The sequence below is a fragment of the Doryrhamphus excisus genome, chromosome 20 (genome assembly GCF_030265055.1).
Source record: "Doryrhamphus excisus isolate RoL2022-K1 chromosome 20, RoL_Dexc_1.0, whole genome shotgun sequence".
Lineage (NCBI taxonomy): Eukaryota > Metazoa > Chordata > Actinopteri > Syngnathiformes > Syngnathidae > Doryrhamphus > Doryrhamphus excisus.
This window is the reverse complement of record NC_080485.1, coordinates 9,167,009-9,190,791: the sequence shown is the minus strand read 5'-3', so window position 1 is coordinate 9,190,791 and position 23,783 is coordinate 9,167,009. Positions and strand designations below refer to the sequence as shown.

The window sequence follows — 23,783 nt, the reverse complement described above, 5'->3', positions numbered from 1 at the left end:
GACAGAAAAATATACAAACTTTTTCAGTGCTTTGGTTCCAATTTTCTACAAGAAAAGCTCTGATAAAACATTCCACTGTTCTCAAATATCTTAATTTTTATTTTTCTGCACAAAATAAGATGAAAAATAAATAAACAAATCAAGAATAAAAACATCAATCAGTAATAAATAAATATAATAATAATAACAAAAAGGCAAATAATAAAAACTTAAGAAACCACATATAGTTGGTGGGTAGACAAATTATTTTTTTCAGATTAAAATGAACAAAGCATTATTAGAGCCCTGTAGACATGACAAAACACGACTATAGTCACATTTATACTCTTTTTATTTACAACCCTGCGCAACTGCAGGGTCTTGAGACACATGCTAACTCGCAAACTAGAGAGCTAGCGACCTAAACGGTAGCCTTCAAGTTATTTCCTTTAAACTTAAATAGCCAAAAACGTACCACTTCCACACGGATAGGGAGGATAACTATTAACAGTTATTTAACCTTTAACATGAACATTAATCAAACGTAGATTGAATATTCAATATATTAAGTATTGAATTTTTTTTAACCTTTTAGATGCATAAGTGGGTTAAAATGACCCGGTCAGGTTGTTTTCTTGAAATATCTTTGTAATTAATTTTTTTTTTATCATTTCATATTCCATATTCTTCAAAAAACATGTTTTTGATATCATGCCATTCACATTTTTAACTTACCTTTTATACATTTTAAGAAATTTTTGTTTTTGTGTTACTACCCTAACCTTCCATAAGTGGGCCAAAAATGACCTGCATGCATTTTCTATGGAATCCAATAGGAACCTTTGATTCTTATCAACTTCTAAATATAATACTAAATATCATACAAGTTATTATTCCTAACCAAAATGGCAAAATTGGCATAAAAACGCATTGATTCTAGTATGGGTCATTTTTGAGTGTAGGGTCCAGTCACTCATGCATCTAAGGGTTAACACAGATAAAAAGAGTTAAAAATATCCAACTTTCTGTTAGACCGTTAATGCATCATGGCTGAGTTCTGCCTGGTGATTGGATGAGCATGAGGAAGTCGGGGATACCCGTGTTTACCTCAGTGTTGTCAGTGAATTTGTCAGTGAATCTGCCAACATTCCAAACCCTCTTGGCGACATATCCTCTCAAATCCGACACACGACAAATGGAGCTACTTTTGATGCTGCCTTGGTGGATCTTGCCCTGAAAATGTAAACGCAACATTTCGTAATCTCCATTAAATGTGTGTGGAACCTGGTGATGGACTGACAGATTTAATTGTCTTCTGCGCCAACGATGCTGGCTTAACTTCTGGATATGATTGCTATGTGGCGATAAACAACAACAAAAAAAGTTGAAAGACATTCTCAAAACAAGCACCCATTTTCTGACAGGCTACAATTCGGGGTGTAACGATTCGTTTTAATAATGATTCGATTATTAAATCATCAAATCATTATCTATTATTGCTAGCTAGCTAACGCTAGCTAACGCTAGCTAGCAATAATGCTGAATCCTAATTAATTAATTTGTGTTGTCAGTTATTTAGACAATACTACTTTATACAATACTACTACTGTCTTTTCTGTGGTATTGTCCCTGTAATGAAAGTGTTTGTGACTGATGAATGTATAGTTGTAGTATTGTATATGTTCATAAAATGATCAAATACAATACAGTTTAAATTGAGAAGAAACAAAAACGAAACTAACTTGAGAAATGCTTTCCAATTGGCTATAGCTATTTATCTCCTCCATACAGCTGCAATCCGACCACAACTTGTAATTATTTTCCTCACTCAATTATTCCTAATTCATGTAGTCAAGTCATAAGAGTGGAATTACAGCCCGCGTAAAGTTACTTTCATAAAACTTTATGTACAGTGATAAAAACGTTCTATGGCTTTGTCTTGATTGAAGTTATTGCCTCAATTTTGTACCTTGTCGTCTAGTCCGTACTTTTCCACTGAGCTCATTTATTTGAGTTCTGCTGTATATCTGCATAAATTGCTAATGTCGGTGAAATGCTTTACAGCCAACAGGAGTTTTCCCTCCAGTCGAGAGTACAAAGCCCAGCTCAATTGCATATCCCTGTGGGTATTTTTTTTTTTGTCTATAAGTCAGTAGGTATGTTTCCATATGGTCATGTTGTATATGCGAATGAAACAGAACACATGCAGATATTTGTACACTGTAAACCCGAATAAGTTAGCAGAACTGAATAAAAGTACGACAATCAGTTAGATGCCAAATTTTTTTGAGTTCATAAACTAAAAAAATTGAGTATATCAGTGCTTAAATATTTGGAGTTGATATTAGATATACTTTTTAAATTTCTCTCTGCCATGCAGTCTCCATTCTTTAATTTTCGTTCTCATTTCAACTCTTTCCATAGGAAGAAGGTGTGCATGTGTAAACTACACAGTACAAATCTATCTGATGCAATGGAATTATTCTTAATTTATTCTTGGTTTGATTTATTCATGTTTAATAGATACGTATTTACTTTTTAATGAACTACGAGTTAATTATTTTAAGTAGGTTACACAAATATGCAAAAAGTTCATATTAATCAAAAATTACAAGTTAAATAAACTGAAAAGACAGATAATGCAACTGGCAATCAACATTTATAAGTCGAACTTTTAAGAGAATTTTAAGTTATACTTAATTATTTTGTGCATTCGGATTCATAGTGTCTTAAGTTGTATGTAAACTATGTTTTTAAGTTAATCTTATTTAATATAGCCATAGTTCAATTTAATCAGAACACATTAGTTAAAAGTACACAAAATGGAACAACATGTTAAATGAACTTGACATACTTTGAATGTGCATAACTTAATTTATTTAAGTACTTTGAACATTCGGGTTTACAGTGTATATGTTAGCTCGTTAGCCTTTGCTCGTCTTGGGGTTCCATTTCATGTAATATTGCTCAATTCAATCCATGTACCCTCCTTTTTCGTCATTCTGCCGAGAGACCCCAGCAGCTGGCAGAAATAAACGTAATGAGTTTTTCAGTGTCGCTGCAGCACTCGAAGCCCATTTGAATTACAGAGATGCAAGCAAATGACGTTGGACTTAATGCAACATAAGCATTATTGTGAATCTATACTTGATGATATGGAAAGAATTGTCAGTTTTCAACTAATTTCAGTACATTTTCTACAAAATCTGACTAATGTTGCATGAGAAAAAGGCTCCAGTGCACCATCAGTGGCCACTGCAGAAGCAGCATTCAAAAGTGATGTCACAAATCCACCTGGCTATCCAGGAAGTGTCTCAGTGCCGGGAGTCCTTACTGACTTTCCAGGGAATATAGACGAATGGATGGAGTTGACTGAAGCAGTCAGAGGTGGAAATCCTTCCCTGCGTGAACTGAGAATGATACCTAATAATTTTCTACCACTGAAGTAATACCGCGGTAGTGTAATGTGAAAACCTGCCCGGAGTCAGAACCACAAAGCATCTGTCTGTGAAAGGGGAGAGGGTGCAACTGTTATTGCTTAGCTGTATTTGACTGTAAAATAAAGAATACTAATGACTGATTTTGACTTAATAGAGAGCAGCTTTTCTTTAAACTATGGCGATTGTATTAAACTTACTCGAGAGTACTTACTTTATACAAGCAAAACAATGATTTCCTGCTCTGTAGGAGCTCTGGCATTCCTATTGCCTCGTTTGTGGTTAACGCGTGGGTTCGTGGCTTGTTCATTCATACGTTACTCGTCATTGACGCTGCATGCACCTGCATGTACGTTCCTGCTAATTATGTGAATGCCAACGACTTTACATTGAATCACCCGCACAAAAAAATGGAGAGAACTTGAAAAACAGAGCCGGAATACATTTATTCCACATTTCGTGCCAGTATACACTCCATGTTGGATAATGACAATCACTTTCAGGGTGGGACAAGTCATTCCTTTCATGATATTACAGAATACCCTTTCACACAGGTGCTGTCCCTCCTCTGTTGGGGCTCTTTTAGTAATGCAGAAAAGTGGACTTATGTGGAAAAAAAAGACGTTATATCAGGGGTCTCAAACTTGCGGCCCGCGGGCCAAAGTTTGAGGCCCCCGCCTTAATAGTTTGATATGGATGCCGTATGGTTTCATGAACCCAGAAAAAACAGCTTAAACACAATTGACGCGATTTTGCCCCGCCCATACGCCAGCGAACGAGCTCGCCTGTTTTGCTTTTTCTCTCATCATCCATGACTGAGATCAAAACACTGAAAAAGTGTTTTTTTTTATTTTTTTATTTTCTTTATTCTTGATTTGTCTATTTATTTTTCATCTTATTTTGTGTAGAAAAATAAAAAGTAAGATATTTGAGAACAGTGGAATGTTTTATCAGAGCTTTTCTTGTAGAAAATTGGAACCAAAGCGAAGTTTATTTTTTTTTATTTTTAATAAATGCGTTTTTTGTTTTTTTTTGGAAAACCTGATGCGGCCCAGCCTCACCCAGACCCTAGCTCCAGTGGCCCCCAAGTCAATTGACTTTGAGATCCCTGCTTTATATAGTATCCATTTAAAAAAATTGGATTTTATGCATCTGAATATAAAGGTCATAAAATACCAGGAACTGTGCATCAGTGGATTCCGCTTTGCTAGTTTGTACAACACAAGGTTTTGCTGGCATTTGTGTTGCTTAAATGTCACAACACGCAAATTTAGTAGCATAGTTGCTTCCATGAGTCAGTTCTGGAGTGCAGATAGACGCCGTGACGGACATCTTTATACGGGATGAAGTCAACAGCATAGCATGAGAGGAGAAATTTTGGGCAAAATTCTCCAGCTATCCTTTTTTTTTTGTCCTCCGGGTGTCATCAGGAGTGACCGCCCTGAATATGATGCATTTGCGGCCCACGGTTTTTGCGCAGGTTAACATGTATGTAAGCACCTATCTGCGTAAGCACCTGTAATGAGCACCACATGTGCATGAATCAGAGCAGGCTAATGAAGGCCAGTCCATTATTTATTTCCTGTGTTCCTGTCGCTTGGCCTGTCAATGCACCTGTGTACACACACACACACACACACACACACACACACACACACACACACACATATATACACACACTCCATCTGCCGATAATGACCATTCCTTTTAGTGCTGCACAGCGCTACAGTCCCCTGAGTGGTCATTAGAAGAGTGAGGGAACGAGACCCTCGCTTTCGGCATAGATTTGGAACACGTTTTTTGGACCGTGCTCGGGGACGAGGAGTTGAGTTGGCGGGTCAGGTCAGGGTGGACCAATAATGCTTGGCAATAGCAGTAGCACACAAACATTCCCAATACTGTATTGTGGATTTTTATTTGACGCAAGCAAATGCTTTTGTTGACGTGTCATGTGAATACCATACAACCCTTTTTTGGATCACGACCATCAATTGAAGGTTATTATCGTCACAGCCCAGCAGCAATTCCAAAATTTTAGCAACAGTGTGCATTCTCTCTGGCTTCTTTTGCAATGATGGTCAGCTCTCGGCAGGACAGCTGCTCCCATTATATCCACAACACTTAGCTTTTTGGCCTTGTGGCCCTTCCCAAATCCCCTCCGCTGGCTCCCACTAATCCCCGACAATGGTGGAAGGACATGGCCCAAGACAGGGTGCGGTTGTGGGTGTTGGTTGGCAGTTCCGAGAATACGGAGAAAGACGGCTCAAATGTCTTACACTCACATTGCAACTTCTGGAATAACCCACGGGAAGAAATGTCAACTTCTGTCAACAACGGGAAGAAATGTCAGCTTCTCCCAAAAAGTCAAGTCTTTATTAGAATTTAGTAAGATATGAATATTATGGGCTGCACGGCCGTTTAGTGGTGAGCGAGCAGGCCTCACGGCTAGGAGACCCGAGTTCAATCCCACCCTCGGCCATCTTTGTGTGGTATTTGCACGTTCTTCCAGTGCATGCATGGGTGTTCTCCAGTTACTCCGGTTTCTTCCCACATTCCAAAAACATGCTAGGTTAATTGGCGACTCCAAATTGTCCATAGGTATGAATGTGAGTGTGAATGGTTGTTTGTCTATATGTGCCCTGTGATTGGCTGGCCACCAGTCCAGGGTGTACCCCGCCTCTCGCCCCAAGACAGCTGGATTATTTTCATGTTCGAAATAAAGAAGAAAAAAAAAATCTTTACAGGACGGTACAGTGATCGAGTGGTTAGCACGTAGACCTAACAGCTAGGAGACCAGGGTTCAATTCCACCCTTGGCCATCTCTGTGTGGAGTTTGCATGTTCTCCCCGTGCATGCGTGGGTTTTCTCCGGGTACTCCGGTTTCCTCCCACATTCCAAAAACATGCTAGGTTAATTAGCGACTCCAAATTGTCAATAGGTATGAATGTGAGTGTGAATGGTTGTTTGTCTATATGTGCCCTGTGATTGGCTGGCCACCAGTCTAGGGTGTACCCCGCCTCTCGCCCGAAGACAGCTGGGATAGGCTCCAGCACCCCCACAACCCTTGTTGAGGATAAGCGGTAGAAAATTAATTAACTTAAGCTAGCATATCAAAATATCAAAACAATATGTCTACATTTAATTTGTTTGGTTTGGGGAACATAATGAATGGGAAAATAATTAGGGAATAAATAATCAGATTAGTCACAGTTCTCAAATGAATTAATCATGATTGACTGTCTGAACTATCTGAAATATGTACATTTTTCTGCACAAGTAAGCATTTTTTATTCGTTTCTCCACATCTCAGGTATGCCTTAGGTTGGCCACAATAAAAGGCCACTCAAAAAGTGTAAAAATGCAACAAAAGTTCAGTATCTTACCTTTTTTGTACATAATGAAATATGCCCTGTGTACTTTATAAATATGTGCATGTGTTTTTATTTTTTATTTTTTACAAAGCTCCTGATACATTATAAAAGGTAGAAAGGAAGAATAAAATATTGATGCATGTTGTCTCACTGTGTTTTTGCAGGGAACTGAATGGCAACAATCTGACACGCATCACCAAGAGTGACTTTGCTGGGCTCAAGTACATCAGAGTTCTGTAAGTTTTGCTTATATTCATTTTTTTTATTGTGTGTCCTTCATATAGAACTTTACAAAAGTATTGGGTGGTAGAGCAGATTCAATTAGTAGAATTATGGAAGAAAAAAAAACACCGAAATAATGTAGCAGTCAAGAAAAACACACAGCAATCCGGTGAGAATGCAGTTAAAGGTGCGGTGAGGAGATTTTATTTTTACAATTTCACATCCCTATGCCATCAACGGCACCCCCCATAATCATAATCTATCATCCAGTTATCATCCTCCATGAGCCTGGAAGTGGCCTGCTAACTAAACAATAAGTGAACAACAACAGACACACAATCGAGCAAAGTAGAAAGCATACTCACATTAGCATAAGCACATTCAAGTGGGCTTATGGAGATCTACTCCACAGTACATTAAGCAGCCAAGTGACTGTAACTAGTGATGTAATGGCCTTCTCTCTCTCTCTCACTGTGTTCTGTCTCTTGTAGCATCACTTACTGTGCCCTAGACACACACTAACGCACACACACACTTGCCCTCCGTTCCCACACATCAACAACTAATGTGTACACAAGCACCGGTCCTAAATCAGCACAGTTAACACATTCAGCTCAAGTCAGAAACGTTGAAATTAAACAGTCCTTGTAACTTCAGGTATAAAAGTCGTTTTAGAAGCGGTACGCGTGCGCTCGCACTGCAGGAGGGTGAGCTTTGTGGATGTGTAACATGAGTACGTACACTCCGTAGAGTCCCCTTGCTTCTTTTCTGAGTCTCCACCCGCACATTGGAGGTTAAATACCTTAGTGTCACCGGAAGGGTCAAGAAAGACGGTACCACTTGTCATTAAGGCTCATGTTTCTTTAAAGGAATCAGCACGCCACACACACAGTACAGTACAGTATGTGTGCGTGGCGTCTCCTACTGCGCAGACTGAAAAAAAGTTGCCCTTCGTGTTTTGCGGGGTTGACCTCTCATCCTCCTGACCCCCCCAACGGGCATCCGTCAGAAAGAACCAAAAAGAAACAGCAGTATATCTTTGCAGTCAGCTGCCGTCCAGCCTGTCAACGCAGATGATTTACACCCCCTTTGTCCGTGTCCGTGGATAAATCAGTGCTTTATGTGTTTGCACGCCAAAGGCAGAAAAAAAGATGAGAGATATCACAAACTACCCCACAGAGTCAAGTTTTCAAGTCAAAAGTAGTCCTATTTCCACTCCATCTAAATTCATGAGAAAAGGATAAGTGGTGAATTGCACTTTTCTCTCAATGTTTATGGAGCGCAAATAGTCATTAGCATTTATATTTGATGGGGAGGAAGTACACGCTGCTGAGTTGCAGCGCGTTGTGGTCTCATAGGAGACGTGAGAGGTGGCCTTCAACACAGAACAGTTGTATACGTAATGAAGGAACACTCTTGTTTCTCCTAAAGGCTTCTTCCTGACCTTGTGTTATTGTAACACTTCCAAAAGCATCCGAGAAGACAAGAAGAGGGGGGGCGGATTACCTGAACACATCAAGAGCAGTTCAATTCTATACGTTTCTCTCTTCATCCTCGGAACAAAACTTCTTCATTAGCCATGTATACATGGACCCAAATATTCCAATTCCATTCGGGTTATTTGCTCAAACGGAAAGAATCTAATCTTTGTATACACCTCATTCCGAAAGAAAAGTGCCAATCCGAATGAATATATAATCGGATTCACAGGGGTGGAATATTCCTTTGCCCAATCTGATTGAGGTATCTTGTACCTGCGTTCTTTCAGCACGTGCTCAGCTGTGACGTAACATGCAGACGTCTCTCAGGTTTTGAAAATGGCGGCGAGCAGTCATCACTGGACTACAGCGGAAAGTTTGTTTTTGATACAAACTTTAAAAGAACTGAACGTATTTGCAATATTGGATGGCCGAAAAACTATTTATTATTATTAATTTATTATTATAGGCGGCACAGCGGTCGAGTGGTTAGTGCGCAGACCTCACAGCTAGGAAACCAGGGTTCAATTCCACTCTCGGCCATCTCTGTGTGGAGTTTGCATGTTCTCCCCGTGCATGCGTGGGTTTTCTCCGGGTACTCCGGTTTCCTCCCACATTCCAAAAACATGCTAGGTTAATTGGCGACTCCAAATTGTCCATAGGTATGAATGTGAGTGTGAATGGTTGTTGGCTGGTAACCAGTCCAGGGTGTACTCCGCCTCTTGCCCGAAGACAGCTGGGATAGGCTCCAGCACCCCCACGACCCTTGTGAGGATAAGCGGTAGAAAATGAATTAATGAATGAACTTAAGATAGCATATCGAAATATCAAAACAATATGTCTACCTTGAATTTGTTTGGTTTGAGGAACATAATGAATTGGAAAATAATTTGTGAATAATTAATCAGATTAGTCACAGTTCTCAAATGAATTAATCATGATTAATGACTGTCTGAACTATCTGAAATCTCCAAATCTCCAATTGTCTCCAAATTGTCCATAGGTATGATGGTTGTTTGTCTATATGTGCCCTGTGATTGGCTGGCGACCAGTCCAGGGTGTACCCCGCCTCTCGCCCGAAGACAGCTGGGATAGGCTCCAGCACCACCGCGACCCTCATGAGGAAAAAGCGGAGAAAATGAATGAATGAATGAATTTATTATTATTAAAAATTAATCCCTAATTAACTGCTCGTAATAATAATTTTTAAAAAGCTTAACAGCTGTCCCAACAACCGTGGTAATCACACTCTCGTCCGCCATCTTCGATGAATCACATGATGTTGTTTACCTTTTACTGTTTGATTATAGCGGTGCATGTAGACAGGAGATTGGAATATTCCTTTCCATGTATACACTGTTTTCTGGTACGTCATTCGGAAAGAGGAAAATCTCCTCATGTAAACGTGGCTTCTGTCACCACACTACTGCTAGGTGCATTCACTGACACTCCTACTATACACGTGTGTTCTAAATAAAGAGGAAAACAAAGAAAAACTTTACGTGTACCATTGAAGGTATACATTTATGAATCAGCAGTCACCTTAATGGTACACCCACTACCCTGACACTATCCACACATGCTAATATGCAGCATACCCATTCACGTCTCGTCTCCAGCCAGATCCTAGACCCACGGACCACACCAGAGTCGCGCTTTCTGAGCCACCTTGGAAAGCTTTCCTGGCTGCCATACGTTACCTTTTCTGCCAAAATTCCACACAGTGCCCTCAGTCCACACACCGCTAGCCTCTGTTTGTGATGTGTTGAGTATGTTTCACCAAAGCGTGTACATAAACCTTCTGACAGAAGTCACCCCAACCGAGGCTTGGATACTTAGTTAAAGCAGTACAAGTTTACTAAATACTAAATACTACTAATACTTCTCCCTGCAGGCAGTTGATGGAGAATCAGATTACTGTGATCGAGCGTGGGGCTTTCGATGACATGAAGGAGCTTGAGCGGCTGTGAGTATCAAGTAGTTTTTTATATTTTTTAAACATGAATGTAACTGGGTACCAGGATGGATCAAAGCACTTCCACTGTGGTCCCACGGAGCACGTCTTGTTACCTTTTACTCCAATAGGAATGTCCTCAGTGGGAGGCTCTGTGGCCTGGAGAGGCCTCCCTTACCGCAGGCCCTGCAGCACCCACCATTACTCCTCAACAGCCTGTAAAACGGCCCTGAGAAGAACATAGACAAACACGGTCAACCACACCTCAACCCGACACATTAGCAAATGAATAGCGTTAGCCGCACGGAAACCTGTACAGCAGATCATTTTATGGGGCCGACCACGATTAGTGGTGAACCCACAAAAGACTTTTCCCCTTTAATCTGAAACCCACATTAACAATTTCAATTACCGGGCTCAAGGCCACGCGCGGCTTCCTTTTCCACTGTATGTACAAAAAAAATGGCGAGAAAAGTTCACGTGCCAAACCAATGTGGAAATTAAGTGGCTGGTTCTACGGTATTAAAAAAAAATATATATCAACATGTAAGGTGGTATGTGACACATTCTTCACAGTGGTGAGTGGCACAGGTCCCAACATCTGTCTCAAAGGGTCACACCATTTACTCCCACGGGCCTCCAGTGTTTTGGGGTGGGCGGTGAGAGAGTTGCGGTTTCCAACAAATTAGCAACAGCCTGTTCCTCATTGACTTAAATGGTGTATTTGCATAAAGCCTTCCAGTGTCGGACATGATATGTTTGCCAACCATTGTTCCAGTTAAGAATCATTTTGTATTAATAGACCTTGATAAAAGCTCAAATCCCTGCAAGTATTCACATATTGTAGAATGATGTAAGTCATTTTGGTGTATTGTTCCTCTCGGAAAGACGGCACTTGTAATCCAAGCCAACGCAGTGTTGTAATTTACAATGCTGTCTCTGACTTAACAGTTTAATCCCCCCTTCAACTTTCACTTGGATATTTATGTGACATTCAGGGGAGACTGAAACACAATAGCCGATAGCTACGCTGATTCTGCTGCATTTATCTTGAGGAAATTATTCGCAGCCTCACGCCTTACCCAAGGACACACACACACACACACACACACACACACACACACACACACACACGTTCACATTCACCGGTTGATCATATGCTTTCCCTGCCGCAGGCGACTGAACCGTAATCAACTGCAGCAGCTTCCAGAGTTGCTGTTTCAGAAGAACCCTGGCCTGTCTCGACTGTAAGTAACTGACTTTTTTTTTTTTTTTTTTTTGCATGATTTGAACTAGCCATGCTGCCTCACTGCCTGGACACGTCATATTTTAACACAAACACAATTACAACAGCGGTTGTAATTGACATACATTTCACCCACTTCACACAAAGGCATCACTGAGGTCAGTGATGCTATCTGTTGTATTTTCTGAGATGGTCACAGTGTTCCATATGGGTGCCAGAGAGGTGGTGTATGTGACTCAAGATAAAGGGTGCAGTTGATTTTTGGGTTATGATCTATATTCATGAGTTTTCATATTGGACTATTAATCCATTCACTGAGTATGAATGCAATTGAGTGTGAATGGAATCACCTTATTGTGGCGCTATATGACTATTCATTCATTCATTCATTCATTTTCTACGGCTTCATTTTCTATCGAGGAGGTGCTGGAGCCTATCCCAGCTGTCTTTGGGTGAGACTGGTTGCCAGCCAATCACAGGGCACGTATAGACTATTTTGTAGCTGTTTGGTTCGAGGAACGAGAGGCATTAATTTTCTGATAGGCTACTGTTTACCTAGCCATTTTACACACACTGTGTATATATACATTTATATGTATGTATACTGTAAATATCACAAATTACGGCCTACGTAACCCATGCCACGTCCGACATGTATCCACATGTATAGCATCACACATGAGCATGAGTCTTAAATGTTTAACTTAGTCTTATTATCTTCTCTATATTGTGTAATAGGAGTGGAAAGGTGGCTATAGGGGTGTTAGTTCATGTCTAGGAGGCTCTAATAATGTTCATTCATTTTCTACCGCTGATCCTCACAAGGGTCGTGGGGATGCTGGAGCCTATCCCAGCTGTGTTCGGGCGAAAGGCGGGGTACACCCTGGACTAGTCGCCAGCCAATCACAGGGCACATATAGACAAACAACCATTCACACTCACATTCATACCTATGGACAATTTGGAGTGGCTAATTAACCTAGCATGTTTTTGGAATGTGGGAGGAAACCGGGGTATCATGAACAAGCAAACTCCACACAGAGATGTCCAAGGGTGGACTCGAACTCGGGTCTCCTAGCTGTGTGGCTTGTGCACAAACCACTTTTTCCAACGTGCAGTCCCCTATATGACTATATAAAATAAAAAAACAGATAAATTGTGCCAGAGAATTCGACACAAGAAGATCAAGATTCAGTTATTCCAGAATGATGCAACCCTAAAACCCATTCAAGCAAACACCCGCATATTGTATGTATTCATACACGTGCATATCATATGGTGAAACTCTGTCCCACAGCAAAGCTAAACTTTTATTCTCATCTCTAACAAGCCCCGGCGTTCTTTTGTCCAGATTTTTTTTTTTTTTTTTTTTTGGCTAATCAGTTGCGAGTTGACCGTTCCAGCTCACAGTATCCCCGTTACCTGCAGCATCTGGGAATAATGAAACAGTGGGACATGGAAAAATGATTGTGAGCTTATGATCCCGACCTCAGACCCTCGTTTGAAGTCTAACGCCATCTTGAATCTATCTGTTGCTTCATTGTTACTATCTGCACACATCACCTGTCATTATTTCTAAGTCATCCATCCTTTTAATTGTATTAGGGCAAAAGTCTCACTCGTCCTTTGGGACAGGACAGCTCTGTTTGTGACTTTCTCGCCGACCTGGCTGTCTTACTGGAATAGACACAGAGCAGAGCAAAGCCGTCCAGACCGGCGCGCAGCCTTGAGCAAGCGTGATTAGTCCATCTGGGGCAAGCGGCCCTGCCAACAGCCAGGGAATTGTGCTAACACAGCTCCCCTGTTTGATCCAATCTGGCTTCACGCTCATTATTCTAAACTTTGTCCCGCACATCCTGCACAATGAGACCTTGGTCACATTGGCTAAATCGATTCACAATGTGTATACACTCATTTGGTCTTTATACTTGGACTGAATTAAAGAGAGCCATAATAGGCCATGACGCTTTTCAGGTGTGTTGTGTATTCCTAAGCAATTAAAACAAACGAGCAATCCAACCCAGTAGAAGTGAAAATAAAGCCACCATTATGGCGCCTGTAGTAGATTGACAGATTGATTTGTGCGAGGCTTTTTTAAGAACAGCGGGGAAAAGACAAAGCTTTTTCTTAATGTGTTTCTTAACTCCTGATGTGTCTGGGCCACACTGCGGGTTCTGGTTCCAGTCTGATGCGGTTAGGTTACGGCCCTGCCTCGCTCTTGCCAGCAGTTTTTAATGGACTTAAAAGGTTCTCAGTTCCCAGTGGAAGACATTTGCTGCTATTTCGTTTGCGCCTTTTGTAAAGAAGACAGACAACCAGGGTATGATAATAATAAGTTAAATGTGCGCCTTTGCACTTGCTGAAAGTGCTCGTCGGGGCTTGTTAAGGTCCACCTTTATGATCCTAACATGGGGGGATTATCATAAAAGGTGGTGCACTTACCCAGATGGTTCTCTTCATTTAAACCTTTTCCTCTTTGTCTCAATTACATCCTGTGTTTCTCTTGTTTCTCAATTGTGGAGTCTTTTTGTGGGGGGTGGGGGTTCTGCAGCATAATCTATGACATCCTTCAGATAGGAGGAGGAATAATACTGTGTTGGTTGGGAATGGATTCATTGTGGAATTTCCACTTCAAGGAAGGTGGGGAAATAAGATAATGCATGTAGTGATGGCTGGATGGACAGGACATGTGGTCGTTATACCTACAGGAAGTGAAAATTAAAGAAAAGAGATTTGGTTTCCTACATCTGCAGCCTTATGGGAAGATCAGACAAGATTTGGTCATGGTTCAACACTTCCTCAATACCAGAAATGCTGATATGGATCTCGCTTAGTGCACAGGGGAACAGTGAACTGGCAATTGATAGTCTTGTCCATCCCCTGATTCATTCATCTATCATGATGCAGTATAGGTGGTCCTCGGTTTACAGCTTTGTGGTTACATGCAGTTCCATTAATTATTCATGATAGTGGTGTCATGAGACACCCATTTCACAAGACGTGATGATTCACAAGATTTTGTCCACAAGAACGAGATGAGATATGAGATTTTAACATTAATTTTAAGAAAAGTGCAATGAAAAAATATGACTGGAGAAACTGCATCACAACACAATGTTTATTGTCATACAAAGTCACGCTAAATTATATTATTGTTAACATTTTTTCAGAGGAAATAAACCACTATTATTATTGCATTCCATTCCATCCGGGGTCACGAAGGCAGCAGTCTCAGTAGGGAAGCCCAGACTTCCCGGTCCCCAGTCACCTCCTCCAGCTCCACCGGGAGAACACCAAGGCGTTCCCAGGCCAGCTGTGAGACATAATCCCTCCAGCGTGTCCTAGGTCTGCACCGGGGCCTTCACCCGGCTTGGCATGCCCGGAACACCACACCTCACCAGAGAGGCGTTCGGGAGTTATCCGGACTAGATGCCCGAGCCACCTTAAATGGCTCCTTTCAATGTGAAGGAGAAGCGGCTCTACTATGAGCCCATTCCGGATGACTGAGCTCCTCACTCTAAACAGTAATATAATGTTAATATATAATAATAACAAGTAATAATATATCATAATAATTTAATATGTCGGGCTGCACGGCGCTCGAGTGGTTAGCACGCAGACCTTAGAGCTAGGTGACCAGGGTTCAATTCCACCCTCGGCCATCTCTGTGTGAAGTTTGCATGTTTCCCACATGCATGCGTGGGTTTTCTCCGGGTACTCCGGTTTCCTCCCACATTCCAAAAACATGCTAGGTTAATTGGTGACTCCAAATTGTCCATAGGTATGAATGTGAGTGTGAATGGTTGTTTGTCTATATGTGCCCTGTGATTGGCTGGCAACCAATCCAGGGTGTACCCCGCCTCTCGCCCAAAGACAGCTGGGATAGGCTCCAGCACTCCCTCACCACCCTCGTGAGGATAAGCTGTAGAAAATGAATGAATGAATTGCCATTTATGACATGTATTTTCTCATGTCTGTCGAACGTTGGCAGCATTTCTTGAAATACTGACTTTCAACTGCATTAAAGAGCAGTGTTTCTTTTGTGAAGACTTTCCATGAGCACACGCAATTTTGTGCTATTCCGTTTGTATTTACTTTGCTGACCAAATGTCTCAGTGAATATTGACTGTCAGGACAAAGGCTCTGCATCTCGATGTCTAGTTTTGTTTTCCCAGATGGGAAAACTTCGTTGGGTGGACATGTTTGATGTGGGCAAGTTACTTTTGTTGCCTATTATTGCTGATGGGCTCACCTTGATCATTATTAATATCCGCACATGGGGGCTGTGACATTTAGCTTTGCGAGCATCTTTTTCTCCTCTAGCTTTTACTGCATTACCTTGCATTGCTTCTCACCAAGCTCCACTTGTTTACTGTATGTGTATGCTAGCGGCCAATCCTCCAATATGGAGGCCGGCTAAATTATAGAGTTTATTTTCAGTTATCATATGATAATTAATTTGTTTATTATCACAAAATTGTTTTTTTAAGACCTCTTGTGAGATATCATAACAGCACAAATTAAAACAAGAGAAAGAGAACTAGTTACATGCACCCAGTGGCGTAATACGTAGGCGGATTAATACATTGGTAGAATGGGACTAAACAGGAGGAAAAAGTCACTTTTGTTCTTTTTAGCTGCTCATGTTTAATCTCCATTATGACAGCAAGGCAGACACATCTGCTGGCAGCATCTAAATGAAAGTTAAAGTCAAATTTAAATGAGACATCCAAAGATGCTCAGAGAAATCAAAACTGGTTGCACGGCCAGTCCGAGCTGCCGAAATCATGAAGGGTAGAATAGTCAACTTTGAACATGTGAAAGGATCTGCTGTATAAACTGGACAGTGACAACAACATAAGCAGCATGATGTGCTCATTATTGAGACTTCCTCTTCCCAGTGACACCCCCAAGCATGCAAGACGCCACAGGGATAAAAGTAAGGAATTGGTGTCTTTTCTTAACTTTGTTTATTTCATGATTGTATTCAGTGTGGGTTTTTTCTGTTTATCTTTTCTGTGTTTTTTGTACTGTGGCACTGGCTTTGGATTTTTTTAATTTTAGGAGTCGATTTACACCAAAACTGGACTCAAACAGAACTCTTAGGTTGCCACGGGACTTCCTCTATTTAACCATTTCAGCAACAAATTTTAGTGCAGTATATTTTCTCAAGGACGATACGATAGAAATTTGGATATACTTTATAGTATTATATATATTTACTATCCACTGTCTACTAACACAATGACTTGGCACATAATTGTCTAAAAAGCTGCCAATAGAAGTGAGACGTGAGTACCAACTTAGTTAGTCGTGTGTCTGGGTATTACATGAATGCTGCCAGCATTGGAGAGCTGTGGTTCATTTAAGACATTTCTGTGACACTGTGAAGCGGAGCATAAAAACGAGCTTTTGTAAACACTCCGGGCGGAGTGGTGTTGGTTTCATTTCGTGCAGCAAAAGATGTGCACGAGTGCGCCTTCTAATGTGCACAGGCGGTATATATAGTGTAGTGAGAAGTGACACGTGAGTACCAACTTAGTTAGTAGTGTGTCTGGGTATTACACGAATGCTGCCAGCACTGGAGAGCTGTGGTTCATTTAAGACATTTCTGTGACACTTTGAAGCGGAGCATAAAAAAGAGCTTTTGGAAAAACTGGAGTGGTGTTGGTTTCATTTCGTGCAGTGAGAGATGTGCATGAGTGCACCTTCTAACGTGCACAGGCGGTATATATAGTGTAGTTCTTGTATAGTACAGTTGATTTGCCTTTCTTGACCTCTTCATCTGCACCCCTGCAGTCTCTTCCCGGCTGCTGATGCATGTGGGCCCCAGCAGAGATAATTGGAATTGATTAGAGATAATTAGAGATACTTAAAAGCTGTCAGTGATGGATGGCAAACGAGGAGATACGACGGGCGTGGAACACCAATGAATAACACCAGTGAAAATAGAGTTGCGTTCATCAGTGTTAACAACCTGTTAGCTCCCCGAGCCACCCGTCAAACTTCTCCGCTTTCCACTTCCATGACACGACACAGCTGTAATCTCCTCATCCGTGTCTGTAATTAGTGCCTGCTCACAGTGGGGGAGAAGGAGGACGGAAGGATCGTGGGACGGTGGGGGAAAAAGGTGAGAGGATTTAACATGGAGGAGAACAGTTAGCTGAGAGAGAGAGACGGTCCCCCCCTGAGGGGGCGCAGCATCTGGTTTTGAGGTCAGGATGGGTGCTGTGGGGGGAGGATGGAGGTGAAGGTTGCTGCTTGTTGTTGCCACAACAGAGCCTTGTCGGAAGGGGTGTTGCTTTCATTAACGGCAAATTTCGGTATTACATAGTGGGGTGAGGAGATGAGGTTTCACCCCGTGATTCTTCCTGGGAGGTATAAAGGGGCGGGGGGAAGTATTCTTATACTACAAAAGATGAGACGATACACACAAAACCTGCACTTGCATACTAAAAGGGTGACATATAGTTACACACAGTAAAAGTAGGAATCAGGGAAATGTAAATAACACTAATTAGACACAAACAAACAAACTATAATTACATCTTTGTGTGCTAGTGTTTGTAGGGGGGGGGTCGTACATGGGGGAATAAGTTCTGCCGGGCTTTTAAGATTGTAGCGTATGTGTTGATGTGTGAGTTCTGTGGGAGATTGTGTTTCTGTTTGTTGATCGTCAAGGTGATGCAGTAGTGGGAAAGAAGAAAGCTTTGGAGTAGCGTTGGAGGAAGGAAATCCCGAATAAGTAATGTGCCCTTTCATTAACATCATAACACATCCGTCTCTCACTGTATTATCCCCATAGGCATGAAAGCTAGGTATTGTACTGTATTATCCCCGTAGGCATGAAGGCTAGGTATTGTTTTCAATTGCTGTTTGTGTTTTAGCTTTTCAGTATTACACAAAAAGTACACTGCTAATATATACTTTTTATCCATTTTATTAGGTCATCTCAAGGAACCAACACAGTCATATTCATATTTTCCCTCAATGAACCGCAGCTCACCAGTGCAGGCAGCACTTGTGCACCCTTCCTCCAGACTATTATTGCAGCATCACCATGCTTGCAGGCTATATGTTTTAGCTTTTCAGTATTACACAAAACGTACACTGCTAATATATACTTTTTATTCATTTTATTATGTCATCTCAAAAAACCAACACAGTCATATTCAGATTTCCCTCAATGAACCGCAGCTCACCAGTGCAGGCAGCACTTGTGCACCCTCCCTTCAGACTATTACTGCAGCATCACCATGTTTGTAGGCTATAGGCTACTCATTGTTTCCAGCTGTTTGGACAATGATGACTGTGGACATCCATCCATCCATACATCCATCCATACAGCCATCCATACAGCCATCCATACAGCCATCCATACAGCCATCCATACAGCCATCCATACAGCCATCCATACATCCATACATCCATACATACATACATACATACATACATACATACATACATACATACATACATACATACATACATACATACATACATACATACATACATACATACATACATAGTGCGATACAAGCTGTACACAGACTACTCCATTAGTATATCCAAGTTGAACTTCTATGGTAGATCTGAGTCATAATAATGGTTATGTATGACTACTACAAGAAACACATTGCTGTTGCTATTCTTGCTCATGACCTCAGCGGACTGTTAATACTCCAAACTTGTCTTCTTCCTTCCTTGTCTCTTTGTCCCTGCTGATGAATGACCTGGACTCAGACTGCCGACTCTCTCTGAAAACTGTTTGGGCCCCAAATTTCCTTTGCTTCTTCATAGCAACCACGTCTTCCTCAATTGATTTCTGGGCCGTCAGTGCCCTCTTGATTAAAATGTCCGCCTCACATCTGTCCAGCATCAAACTCTCAATGCATGGCAATTTCATTTTAGCCGGGATGTCCGTTTTTCCAAGAGTGACTATACACACAAGTGCTGAAATTCATTGCATCATACTGATTCAGGTTTCTGAGTGGAGACTTTGAGCAAAGGTACCATTGCTTTGAAGGTTGTCTCGAGGCCACGTCGGCCATCTCTTGCCTAGTCTCACCTTCCTTCCTCGTCCACCACATGCTTTGCACTCACGTTCTATGCAAGCTTTCAACGATTGGAAGTGAAATGTCAATTTAAGGTGTTTGAGTTTTTGCAGCAGCAATGAAATTCCTGACCTGGCGGCCGACCAAACTATCCGAGTCAGGTATTAACGTCTTGCTCCTGCACCTCTTCCTGCCCCTGTCCTTGTCAGCTGGTAAAAGTGGCTTTTACGGCTTGTCGCTGTTTTCTTTACGAGACAGGTCCCTGTGTGTGTGTGAGTGAGAGACAAACGTAGACCAAACCATGTGAAGAGAGAGAGAGCGGAAGCCAAAAGGGGGTAATTTAAAAACCACTCCGCCATTTGAAATATTCACAACCTCAGCACAAGGGGAGCAAGAGAGGAGAAAGGACAGAAGAAGGAGAAGAAAGCGACTGGAGAAACAGTCGTATAAAGAGCAGTGTTTATATTTACTAACGATTCTATATGTCCATCCTCATTAATAATTAAACTGCTGGCGTATTAATTATTCACATTAAAGCACAGGGACATCAATGCTGTTTGTGTGTCCAGCGTCTGCTCTACATATTGCATATATATGTCAGTCTCAATGATTCACACAATAATCCACAATGACCCCCAAATCAAATGACAATCCTGGTCGAGTGAAGTTATGCTTTTTGCAACATGTTTCTGGAGTTGAGGGACCGACCCGGTCATTATGAATTGATACATGCATGAATAAGACATCACAGTGTGGTCCAGATCCGTCATGAGTATATACACACAGGGATTTCACTCACTGTGTAGCTACTGAACGAGGGTCTGCTTGTCCTCCTCTCTGTGCCACTGCTGACAGTTCAGACGATTGGCATCGCTTGGTTCAGATTGGAACTGACACTCACGCACACACTCTTTGCTATACAGACAGTCGGGGGTTTGTAGGATACTTTTACAAACCTGGCCAGAAATAACACATTTGATGCAAAAGGAGTTGTCATAGTTGTGAGTAGAGGAACTACCAGTTTATTACGCTTTAGGAACACACTTTCCCATTAAAAATAATGTTATATAATGTAATAATGTTCGAGAAATTCCAGATTTGGGGCGGCACGGCGGTCTAGTGGTTAGCGCGCAGACCTCACAGCTAGGAGACCAGGGTTCAATTCCACCCTCGGCCATCTCTGTGTGGAGTTTGCATGTTCTCCCCGTGTATGTGTGGGTTTTCTCCGGGTACTCCAGTTTCTTCCCACATTCCAAAAACATGCTAGGTTAATAGGCCACTCCAAATTGTCCATAGGTATGAATGTGAGTGTGAATGGTTGTTTGCCTATATGTGCCCTGTGATTGGCTGGCAACCAGTCCAGGGTGTAGCCCGCCTTTCGCCCGAAGACAGCTGGCATAGGCTCCAGCACCCCCGCGACCCTTGTGAGGATCAGCGGTAGAAAATGAATGAACATTAGAGCCTCCTAGACATGAACTAGCACCCCTATAGTCACCTTTCCACTCCTATTACACAATATAGAGAAGATAAGACTAAGAATAAGAATGAATGAAATTCCAGGAAAAGGATACAAAGGGTAAAATAAAGTTCATACAAATTAAGTTATATGCATGATTTACAGCTGTGTACATGTTGATTAAGCATTTATTGCACAGTTATTCCACTAGTTTATTGCATGGTTATTGTACAGGACTTTATATTACTAGAGTCTGACAGCTACAGGAAGTAAAGACCTGTAATATTTTCCTTTCTTCACACACTTTAGATGTATCATCCTGTCACTGATGAAGCTCCTTAGTTCAGTGAATGTGTATTGGAGGGGGTGAGAGTTTTTGGAGAGTCATGGAGGACATCCCAGGACAGAGCTGTGTAAAAGATGTGTAGAGAAGCCCAATTTTGTAGCTTTTTCTTTATTTTTTTTTAAACAAAACGGTCCCTCGTGGTGAGTGTTGGCATGAGCCGGGATCATCTAGTTAAGGTTGTGTCAGAGGTTGCATGCTGTCATGGAAGCATGGTGACCGTTCTCAGTGACTTTTCTCTCTTTTATAGATTTTTCTCACACTTAGTATTCAGGCTCAATGGATACATATTAAAAAGTCTATTCTACATAGAAAGGGGCTTACAAGAATAAAAAAATAAGCAAAGCACTGTTTAATTGATCTAATAGAACACACTGACCCAACTTTATTGACCAGTTATTGTCCTCTTTGCACATATCTTCTCTTATTGAGGCTGGGTCTTTTTTGGAATATATCTAGCCAAAAACAAACAATAAAAAACAACCCAAAGAAAAGAACCCTTCTGCTTTCCAACTGGGAGGTTCCACTTTACATGTGTGTGCTGCCCAGTAATGCAGTCCACCCTGGCCATTCATCACAGCTTTAATGGGGTGCAGTCTCCTCGCAGTAGGTGTTTCCTGGCTCAGTGCATCTGTCCAGCTCGTTACAGCTCAGTTCAAAGGTCTGGGATTTCCATCAGCGCTATCTCTTCTGGATCATCGTGCATAAACGTGTTCGGGGGGTGAGGAGCTTGTTGTTGTAGCATCTGTGTGTTCGCTGTAGTTAGGGTTATGAAGTGTTTGGGTTTGGACTTGAGATTCCGGGGTGTGTCCTTGGATGTGTTGTATTCCAGGTAGACATAAATGCAGCATCCTCCAGTGCAGATCGAATTTAGAGCCACCCTGTATGGAGCCCCTGAGGACATTGATGGGAGGGGGGGTATGTGTAAAAATAAAATAAAAATTCTCAGATCTGTTCATCAAAAACTTTCCCTCATGTCCCCTCGAGGGCTCCGTAGTATCGCATTAACATACCTACGTAGCAAAAAGTGTTACTTCTGGAAGCCTAATCTGACTTGACATCTGAACATATATAATGCCAGTAATGTTCAAAAAAATTATTTTGTTCATTTTCTCATACACAGACAAAGAAAACACCAGGAGGCAAAAAAGGCTCAAAAAGATATATGATTTAACCACTTGAGGAAAGCCTGGTATTAAGCACGGAAAGATTTAGAGTTTTTTTTAGTTGTACGTGTGAGTAATTAAGGGTTTTAAACACATTTCTAGATCATCTCGCCTATGGCTATGCGCTTTTTTTCTCTGTCTGCTTCTCACATCCATTCTTAAGACGCCAGTCCTTTTGTTCTGTAAACTGCCGCCTTGGGACAATGCAGTCTAAAACTGAGAAGGATAATAAGTTTGCTGTTATAAATCTATGTTTCAGAGATGTGGTTATGTAGCTAAATTATAAAATTCTAAACTGAATGGTTGCAGTGATCCCGTGAAAGTCTGAGTGTGTGTTTTCATTGAGACTCATGTAGTTTCATCTAGGATGTGTGTCTTTTCCTTGTTTAGTACAACACTGATTTTCATTCACTGTTACTGAATGCTGGGAACTGCGATCACACCAATTCGACACCTCACTGGGAGCAAGAAAAATACTGAGTATTGATTGAGGATATGCTGTATGGTGTTAGGAGAATGAAAAAAGAATGAAAAAAGTTTTGATATACAGTTCCAGTGCAAGGTTTACATACTCATCATGGGAAAGATTGTCATATCAATTCCGGGGTCTTGATTCTGTAGTGTCACTTGTGTTCCAGAGAATTCCAGGTCATAGTATGTTTGAGTATTAGTGGATCTTGGAATATGCTGTTCTTAAGGCATGCCTCCAAAAGACTTCTCCAAAGACTAACAATTCTTCCTCTTAAATCTAGAGTTTTTTGGACTTTCCATTGTTTTGAGTAGGGTGAGGCATAATGGTATGTCGGTCATGAAAAAACGGGTCCAAAGGACTAGTTCTTTTTTGTGAACGGAATGAACGAGGTCACTGAATACCCGTTCAGTCCGTTCAGTTGCAAATGCTTTTTTTGTGATTGGCTGGAGAGTCAGTTCACCGTATCTGTGTGCTTGCGTGTCTTATCCTATCGTCACGCCTCGCTCTGTGGGTGGGGTGAGCTGACTGAAAGACCGAGACCGAGAGATTGACTGGGGAGCTGAGACGCTCAGATCCGGAGGGCTTTCATAGTACTTCAGATTTCA

General features: G+C 41.5%; 1 protein-coding gene across 4 annotated transcripts in view; it reads left to right on the top strand.

Annotated features, from left to right (window-relative positions):
- slit1a (slit homolog 1a (Drosophila)) overlaps positions 1 to 23,783 on the top strand; it is a 126,915-nt gene that overhangs the window by 11,016 nt on the left and 92,116 nt on the right. For all 4 annotated transcript variants that reach the window (XM_058058545.1, XM_058058543.1, XM_058058544.1 and 1 more), the window contains exons 2-4: positions 6,952 to 7,023; positions 10,382 to 10,453; positions 11,617 to 11,688. In XM_058058545.1, the coding sequence (XP_057914528.1) occupies positions 6,952 to 7,023; positions 10,382 to 10,453; positions 11,617 to 11,688 (216 nt within the window). The remainder of the gene's footprint in view (positions 1 to 6,951; positions 7,024 to 10,381; positions 10,454 to 11,616; positions 11,689 to 23,783) is intronic.